The 10,000-nt window shown below is 47.1% G+C and overlaps 1 protein-coding gene across 2 annotated transcripts in view; it reads right to left on the bottom strand.

Moving 5' to 3' along the window:
• Nucleotides 1–10,000, bottom strand: part of LOC143280758 (uncharacterized) — a 113,510-nt gene that overhangs the window by 21,472 nt on the left and 82,038 nt on the right. For both annotated transcript variants that reach the window (XM_076585432.1, XM_076585433.1), the window contains 2 exons: nucleotides 7,306–7,527; nucleotides 1,351–1,548 (listed from right to left, as the gene is read on the bottom strand). In XM_076585432.1, coding sequence (XP_076441547.1) covers nucleotides 1,351–1,548; nucleotides 7,306–7,527 — 420 coding nt within the window. The remainder of the gene's footprint in view (nucleotides 1–1,350; nucleotides 1,549–7,305; nucleotides 7,528–10,000) is intronic.

Here is a 10,000-nt window from a genome sequence, read left to right as displayed (position 1 = left end):
GAAAAATATTTCTAAATACAATTACAAGAAATTACTTTAAGGACTTCGTAAAAGAGAAGTCGTTAAACTGACAAGCAAAGCAACTGATAATGAATGCAAAAAGTCAAAAGCATCAACGTTCTCAGTCATTTGTGAAGACACACTTTCGGGTACATAAGGCTTCATCAAGCTACAGTAAAAAAAAAAATAAAAAAAAAAAAAAAATATATATATATATATATATATGCTTAATTGTCAGGTTACTAAAGCATATGCACTTGACATTAGAACAATACTTGGTCCGTAATGAATTTGATAATAGTCTGAGAGCTAAACTCAGAACTGGTCTACGGATCGGACCAAAGTCTGGGAGTCAACTGACGAGGTTTTAGACTTGAATTCAAGCACCTATAAAAGTCTCTTTTTAGTATATTGCTTATTTCCTTGTATGACAATGGGCAATATACTTTTATACTATCTGTATGATTCTTTGCTCCCCTTTTTGCTGCCCTGTCTGCTTGGTCGTTATAAAGGAATCCAGTATGGGATGGTATCCAGCAAAAATCAACATTTGTACCCTTCACAAGTAGGGAGTGCAATAAATACCTAATTTCAAACAATAAATCTTCTCTTTGATTATTCTCAAAAAGGAGCAAACTTTTTAAAACAGATTGAGAATCAACACAAAATAGGATATTACTTAGTATGATTGGTATATCAACAAGATGATTTAAAGCCATAAGGATGGCCACCAATTCAGCTTCAAAAATTGATTGTCCCTTACTTAAATAATATGATTTTTCTGTTTATAGGCCAGGAAGGATAATCAAAATGTGTGTGTGTGTGTGTGTGTGTGTGTGTGTGTGTGTGTGTGTGTGTGTGTGTGCGAGAAAGAGAGAGAGAGAGAGAGTGTGTGTGTGTGTGTGTGTGTGAGCGAGCGCGTATGTGTGTGTGTCTGTGTGTGTGTGTGTGTGTGTGTGTGTGTGTGTGTGTGTGTGTGTGCACTGCGTGCATGTGTGAGTATGCACAAGTTTTTATACTGATATGCACTTGTATGTATTCTAATTTCTACTGTATCTGTGTTTGTGTATGTTTTTTGATTTATGTTCGTACCTTGTTATGTTCTATCCCCCCAATATTCCTCGTGACCCCGGTACACTTGGTAATAAAGACATATTCTATTCTATTCTATGTATGTGTGTGTGTGTGTGTGTGTGTGTGTGTGTGTGTGTGTGTGTGTGTGTGTGTGTGTGTGTGTGTGCGTGTGTGGAAGGATGGATGCTTGGATGGATGCGTTTCTTCTTTTCTATATCGCTTGGAGAAAAGTTTGTGGATTATTTATTTTTAAATTTTGAAGTCCACCAAAACAACCTTCGTGGTGAAGTTAAGGCTCAGCTGGGAGGTCATCCTCAGACTGGCGGAGGTGTTGCGGAGCTGGAGCAGCTTCTGCTCGAGGTCTTCCTGCGGAACGTCGCCCATCACCTGGAAAGTGCTGAACACGCTGAACTCCCTGCTCTCCTGGGAACACCGCCCGTCCTCGTCCGTTATCTCGAACGACACTTGGAAACTCTGCGTAAAGAACAGGAACGGGAAAAAACAGGAGCGATTATTGTCGTCAGAAGAGGGCTTAGTAGGTGGCGCTGTGTATGATGTACAGTGGACTGTCGTTGAAGGGATGGGGGGGGAGGAAGGTGGTGCTGTGTATGATGTACAGTGGACTGTCGTTGAAGGGATGGGGTGGGGGAGGTGGTGATGTATATGATGTACAGTGGACTGTCGTTAAAGGGATGGGGGGGAAGGTGGTGCTGTGTATGATGTAGAGTGGACTGTCGTTGAAGGGATGGGGGGGGGGGGGGGGAAGGTGGTGCTGTGTATGATGTACAGTGGACTGTCGTTGAAGGGATGGGGGGGGGGGAAGGTGGTGCTGTGTATGATGTACAGTGGACTGTCGTTGAAGGGATGGGGGGGGGGGGGGGGGAAGGTGGTGCTGTGTATGATGTACAGTGGACTGTCGTTGAAGGGATGGGGGGGGGAGGTGGTGCTGTGTATGATGTACAGTGGACTGTCGTTGAAGGGAGGGATGGGGGGGGGAGGAAGGTGGTGCTGTGTGTGATGTACAGTGGACTGTCGTTGAAGGGATGGGGGGGGGGAGGTGGTGCTGTGTATGATGTACAGTGGACTGTCGTTGAAGGGATGGGGGGGGGGGGAAGGTGGTGCTGTGTATGATGTACAGTGGACTGTCGTTGAAGGGATGGGGGGGGAGGAAGGTGGTGAGGTGTATGATGTACAATGGACTGTCGTTGAAGGGATGGGGGGGGAGGAAGGTGGTGCTGTGTATGATGTACAGTGGACTGTCGTTGAAGGGATGGGGGTGGGGGGGAGGTGGTGCTGTGTATGATGTACAGTGGACTGTCGTTGAAGGGATGGGGGGGGGAGAGGAAGGTGGTGCTGTGTATGATGTACAGTGGACTGTCGTTGAAGGGATGGGGGGGGGGGAAGGTGGTGCTGTGTATGATGTACAGTGGACTGTCGTTGAAGGGATGGGGGGGGAGGAAGGTGGTGAGGTGTATGATGTACAATGGACTGTCGTTGAAGGGATGGGGGGGGAGGAAGGTGGTGCTGTGTATGATGTACAGTGGACTGTCGTTGAAGGGATGGGGGGGGGGGGAGGAAGGTGGTGCTGTGTATGATGTACAGTGGACTGTCGTTGAAGGGATGGGGGGGGGAGGAAGGTGGTGCTGTGTATGATGTACAGAGGACTGTCGTTGAAGGGATGGGGGGGGGGGAGGAAGGTGGTGCTGTGTATGATGTACAGTGGACTGTCGTTGAAGGGAGGGGGGGGGAGGAAGGTGGTGCTGTGTATGATGTACAGTGGACTGTCGTTGAAGGGAGGGGGGGGAGGAAGGTGGTGCTGTGTGTGATGTACAGTGGACTGTCGTTGAAAGGATGGGGGGGGGGGGAGGGAAGGTGGTAGAATGATAAAGACGTTCAGCTGCCACTTTATAGAGTCCGTGAGAGTGTATTCGTATCGCCTTTTCTGGAAAATCAAACTGAGCGTCTAGTCTTTCGGTTGAGACGATAAACGGAGGTCCCGTGAGCAGCACGCACTTGGCGCACTGATAAAGAACCCATGGCAACAAAAGTGTTGTTCTCTGGCCACGTTAGGTACAAAAATAATCCACTTTGATAGGAACACACATATATAATCATGCACCCAAGGCTCCTTGAAAAAAGTGAAACTAAAAAATGAAAGTGAAGGGATGTGGTTGCTGCATCAACTCTTGAGTGGATGCCCACTCAGTCTGGCTGGCTCCTCAACGCGACCTAACAATTATTGTAGTCAGTTCCAGAGTTTAGTAGCTGGTGGTGTTGAATGAGAATAGGCACCACTACAGAACACCACCCATGTGAGACACCACTACAGAACACCACCCATGTGAGTCAGCACTACAGAACACCACCCATGTGAGTCAGAACCGATGTGAGTCAGCACCACTACAGAACACCACCCATGTGAGTCATCACCACTACAGAACACCACCCATGTGAGTCATCACCACTACAGAACACCACCCATGTGAGTCAGCACTACAGAACACCACCCATGTGAGTCATCACCACTACAGAACACCACCCATGTGAGTCATCACCACTACAGAACACCACCCATGTGAGTCATCACCACTACAGAACACCACCGATGTAAGTCACCACTACAGAACACCACCCATGTGAGTCATCACCACTACAGAACACCACCCATGTGAGTCATCACCACTACAGAACACCACCCATGTGAGTCATCACTACAGAACACCACCCATGTGAGTCATCACCACTACAGAACACCACCCATGTGAGTCATCACCACTACAGAACACCACCCATGTGAGTCATCACCACTACAGAACACCACCCATGTGAGTCATCACCACTACAGAACACCACCCATGTGAGTCATCACCACTACAGAACACCACCGATGTAAGTCACCACTACAGAACACCACCCATGTGAGTCATCACCACTACAGAACACCACCCATGTGAGTCATCACCACTACAGAACACCACCCATGTGAGTCATCACCACTACAGAACACCACCGATGTAAGTCACCACTACAGAACACCACCCATGTGAGTCACCACTACAGAACACCACCCATGTGAGTCACCACTACAGAACACCACCCATTTGAGTCATCACCACTACAGAACACCACCCATGTGAGTCATCACTACAGAACACCACCCATGTGAGTCACCACTACAGAACACCACCCATTTGAGTCATCACCACTACAGAACACCACCCATGTGAGTCATCACCACTACAGAACACCACCCATGTGAGTCATCACTACAGAACACCACCCATGTGAGTCATCACCACTACAGAACACCACCCATGTGAGTCACCACTACAGAACACCACCCATGTGAGTCACCACTACAGAACACCACCCATGTGAGTCATCACCACTACAGAACGCCACCCATGTGAGTCATCACTACAGAACACCACCCATGTGATTCAGCACTACAGAACACCACCCATGTGAGTCACCACTACAGAACACCACCCATGTGAGTCATCACCACTACAGAACACCACCCATGTGAGTCACCACTACAGAACACCACCCATGTGAGTCATCACCACTACAGAACACCACCCATGTGAGTCATCACCACTACAGAACACCACCCATGTGAGTCACCACTACAGAACACCACCCATGTGAGTCATCACCACTACAGAACACCACCCATGTGAGTCACCACTACAGAACACCACCCATGTAAGTCACCACTACAGAACACCACCCATGTGAGTCACCACTACAGAACACCACCCATGTGAGTCACCACTTCAGAACACCACCCATGTAAGTCACCACTACAGAACACCACCCATGTGAGTCACCACTACAGAACACCACCCATGTGAGTCACCACTACAGAACACCACCCATGTGAGTCATCACCACTACAGAACACCACCCATGTGAGTCACCACTACAGAACACCACCCATGTGAGTCATCACCACTACAGAACACCACCCATGTGAGTCATCACTACAGAACACCACCCATGTGAGTCAGCACTACAGAACACCACCCATGTGAGTCACCACTACAGAACACCACCGATGTGAGTCATCACCACAGAACACCACCCATGTGAGTCACCACTACAGAACACCACCCATGTGAGTCATCACTACAGAACACCACCCATGTGAGTCACCACTACAGAACACCACCCATGTGAGTCAGCACTACAGAACACCACCGATGTGTCATCACTACAGAACACCACCCATGTGAGTCAGCACTACAGAACACCACCCATGTGAGTCATCAGCACTACAGAACACCACCCATGTGAGTCATCACCACTACAGAACACCACCCATGTGAGTCACCACTACAGAACACCACCCATGTGAGTCATCACCACTACAGAACACCACCCATGTGAGTCATCACCACTACAGAACACCACCCATGTGAGTCACCACTACAGAACACCACCCATGTGAGTCATCACCACTACAGAACACCACCCATGTGAGTCATCACCACTACAGAACACCACCCATGTGAGTCACCACTACAGAACACCACCCATGTGAATCACCACTACAGAACACCACCCATGTGAGTCAGTACTACAGAACACCACCCATGTGAGTCAGCACCGCTACTGAACACCACCCATGTGAGTCATCACTACAGAACACCACCCATGTGAGTCATCACTACAGAACACCACCGATGTGTCATCACTACAGAACACCACCCATGTGAGTCATCACCACTACAGAACACCACCCATGTGAGTCACCACTACAGAACACCACCCATGTGAGTCATCACCACTACAGAACACCACCCATGTGAGTCATCACCACTACAGAACACCACCCATGTGAGTCACCACTACAGAACACCACCCATGTGAGTCACCACTACAGAACACCACCCATGTGAGTCATCACCACTACAGAACACCACCCATGTGAGTCACCACTACAGAACACCACCCATGTGAGTCACCACTACAGAACACCACCCATGTGAGTCATCACTACAGAACACCACCCATGTGAGTCAGCAGCAGCGCAGGGGCTCCTACGGCGTGTGGCCTCCTGGCTACTTTATATATCTGTAGTTTCTAGCAGACTGCCGGTGATTAGACTGCGGTAAATTATAAAGGCGGGTGTGACTGTGTATGTGAGACTCAGTATGAACGGAACGGTTCGCTATGATTAAACGTCACTGAACGGTGGAATTCATGGGGCAGCTTTGATGAATCGTTATACTGCACTACGATCTTCTTCTTCTTTAAAAATTCTTTTATATTCAATATGAAAGCGGCAGCCGTTAAAATCACCGCGTTCAGCTCAGTCAGACGTGCATCATCAAAGCAGTACACACACAGTACACACAGCCCTGTCAGCAGCATCACATGTGCACACCAAGGTCTGAACTACCGCTGTGGGGTTCCAGCGAAGGCCAGGCATCAGCTACCAAATGAATAACCCCTACTCTTTGTTCAGTTCTTCTTTGTCTCCATCGTGTCTGTCTGTCTGTCTCTAAATTTCTGTGTACCCCCGCCTCGTTTTGAAGCACTGTAGCAGCAATTGCGGTAGTAGTAGTGTAGCAGTAGTAGTAGTAGTAGTAGTAGTAGCAGTAGTAGTAGTAGTATAGCGGCAGCAGCAGTAGCAGTAGTGGTAGTAGTAGTAATATGGACGGTTGGGTTTGTTGGGGGAACTTTCGATTTTCCTCCCTTTCTCCGAAATTTTACCCTTCCTTCCTTCTTCAACCCTTCCTTCCTCCCTACAACCCTTCCTTTCATCCTCCCTTCAATCCTTCCTTCCTCCCTTCAACCCTTCCTTTCATCCTCCCTTCAACCCTCCCTTCCTCCTTTCAACCCTTCCTCCCTTCCTCCCTTCAACCCTCCCCTCCTCCCTTCAACCCTCCCTTCCTTCCTTCAATTCTTCCTTCCTCTCTTCAGTCCTTCCTTCCTTCCTTCATGTCTTTTTAGTAATAATAAAAAAAGAGAAAAAAAAAGAAAAGGCAGAGTTTAAACAAGCTCAATTTCGTGTTTTGAGGCACTGTAGTAGTAGTAGTAGTAGCAACACAGCAGTAGCAGTACTTCTAGTAGTAGTAATATAGACTAGAGGGTTGGGTTTGTGGAAGGAACTTTCGATTTTCCTCCCTTCTCCTACGTGCTTTCTTGGTAACCATAAAAAGAAAAAAACAGAAAAAGAACAAGTGTTGACAGCCAGTTATCCTTCCAAACCAACTCACTGACCGTGGGTCTGACGCTCTCCTTCACCATCATCAGAACGAGAATTTCCAGCCTTCCAGGCAGCCTGTGCAAGAGGTCATTTCCGTCGTAGAGGTCAACGTCTCTGTCAAGGAGGGCACTGAAGTAGAGGGCATAGGTCAGGTGGCGGGCGGTGCCGAACACGGGGGAGCAGTGACCGTCGATGAAGTGCCGTCCTGGGGCACACAGAACTGGCCGACAGTCCTCCTGCCAAGGCAGAGAGAATGGGTTGTGGCTTGCTACTTTGTCAGCTGTTAGGATGTTTGGAGTTGAGGTTTGTTTAGAGAGAATGGTGTGGCTTGCTACTTTGTCAGCTGTTAGGATTTTTGGAGTTGAGGTTTGTTTAGAGAGAATGGGTTGTGGCTTGCTACTTTGTCAGCTGTTAGGATTTTTGGAGTTGAGGTTTGTTTAGAGAGAATGGTGTGGGGTTGCTACTTTGTCAGCTGTTTGGATTTTTGGAGTTGAGGTTTGTTTAGAGAGAATGGTGTGGGGTTGCTACTTTGTCAGCTGTTTGGATTTTTGGAGTTGAGGTTTGTTTAGAGAGAATGGGTTGTGGGTTGCTACTTTGTCAGCTGTTAGGATTTTTGGAGTTGAGGTTTGTTTAGAGAGAATGGTGTGGGGTTGCTACTTTGTCAGCTGTTAGGATTTTTGGAGTTGAGGTTTGTTTAGAGAGAATGGGTTGTGGCTTGCTACTTTGTCAGCTGTTAGGATGTTTGGAGTTGAGGTTTGTTTAGAGAGAATGGGTTGTGGCTTGCTACTTTGTCAGCTGTTAGGATTTTTGGAGTTGAGGTTTGTTTAGAGAGAATGGGTTGTGGCTTGCTACTTTGTCAGCTGTTAGGATTTTTGGAGTTGAGGTTTGTTTAGAGAGAATGGGTTGTGGCTTGCTACTTTGTCAGCTGTTAGGATTTTTGGAGTTGAGGTTTGTTTAGAGAGAATGGGTTGTGGGTTGCTACTTTGTCAGCTGTTAGGATTTTTGGAGTTGAGGTTTGTTTAGAGAGAATGGTGTGGGGTTGCTACTTTGTCAGCTGTTAGGATTTTTGGAGTTGAGGTTTGTTTAGAGAGAATGGTGTGGGGTTGCTACTTTGTCAGCTGTTAGGATGTTTGGAGTTGAGGTTTGTTTAGAGAGAATGGGTTGTGGCTTGCTACTTTGTCAGCTGTTAGGATTTTTGGAGTTGAGGTTTGGTTTTTTGGAGTTGAGGTTTGTTTAGAGAGAATGGTGTGGGCTTGCTACTTTGTCAGCTGTTAGGATTTTTGGAGTTGAGGTTTGTTTAGAGAGAATGGACTGTGGCTTGCTACTTTGTCAGCTGTTAGGATTTTTGGAGTTGAGGTTTGTTTAGAGAGAATGGTGTGGGGTTGCTACTTTGTCAGCTGTTAGGATTTTTGGAGTTGAGGTTTGTTTTGTTTGGAGTTGAGGTTTGTTTAGAGAGAATGGTGTGGGGTTGCTACTTTGTCAGCTGTTAGGATTTTTGGAGTTGAGGTTTGTTTAGAGAGAATGGACTGTGGCTTGCTACTTTGTCAGCTGTTAGGATTTTTGGAGTTGAGGTTTGTTTAGAGAGAATGGGTTGTGGGTTGCTACTTTGTCAGCTGTTAGGATTTTTGGAGTTGAGGTTTGGTTTTTTTACTTGTTTCCCCACCTCATCTCTGTCTGTGTCTCTGTCTGTCTCTCTTTTCTCTTTTTGCCGTGAGGGCTTGAAGAAAAAAAGAATAGGCATGCTTAATCCACTTCCCTCAATGAAACCTTCGTTCTTTTGTTCGTTAGGGGTGTGTGTGTGTGTGTGTGTGTGTGTGTGTGTGTGTGTGCGCGCGCGCGCGCGCGTTTATTTGGGAAGCATAATAAGCAAAATTAGAGGTAAGGCCGGTCTGTCATCTTCGTAATGGACATTTTCGTGTTTGTCTTTATGCTGGGACTATGTCATGGTCTGGGTTTTAACTTGACCTAGTGTGCTTTGTACATGTGTGTGTGGTAATGTGCCATGTACACCAGTACATTTATATACAACGCAAAGCGTACAAATGATTAATATGTGTCATTATGTTAACATTTTAAGTGGACATGTTTGTTGGTTTGATGGCAAGGATTTTTTGTGTTTTTTTTCCTGTTTCTTTTCTTTCTTTCTTTTTTTTTTTGTTTTTTTGTTTTTTGTTTTTCTTTCTTTGTTGTTACGTTCGTCCGTTTGTTTGTTTAATTGTATATTTCTTTCATTGCGATAGAAGGAAGAACGGATGGAAGGCGGGGTAGAAAATGACTGGAGGGAGGGAGGGAGGGAGGCAGACTCCCCCCCCCCCCCCCCCCAAGCCCCCGTCCGCCCCCCCCCCCCCCCCCCCCCCCCCCCCCTTTTTTTTTTTTTTTTTAGCTCTGAATTGTTTTGCATGTATACTTGATTCTGATAAGGCCGAAGGATGGATGGATGGATGGATAGATGGATGGGTTGGTGGGTTGGTGGGTTGGTGGGTAGGTTGGTGGGTTAGTGAATGAATGGCTGGCTGGCTGGATGGACGGTGTTGGCCTGTGACACAAATGAAGGCACGACAAACGTTCATGCAGGTCGGTAAAATGGCTCACGTCCTGCTGCATGTATTTACGGTGTTTGAACTGTATGGTTCATTGATTGTAACAGAAGGAAAGGTGGCTGGATGGATGGATGGATGGATGGATTAGACTGGTTGACTAAACGAACAA

This window comes from Babylonia areolata, chromosome 4, assembly GCF_041734735.1.
Source record: "Babylonia areolata isolate BAREFJ2019XMU chromosome 4, ASM4173473v1, whole genome shotgun sequence".
Lineage (NCBI taxonomy): Eukaryota > Metazoa > Mollusca > Gastropoda > Neogastropoda > Buccinidae > Babylonia > Babylonia areolata.
Note: the sequence above shows the minus strand (reverse complement) of the source record. Positions and strands in the feature narration are given on the sequence as shown.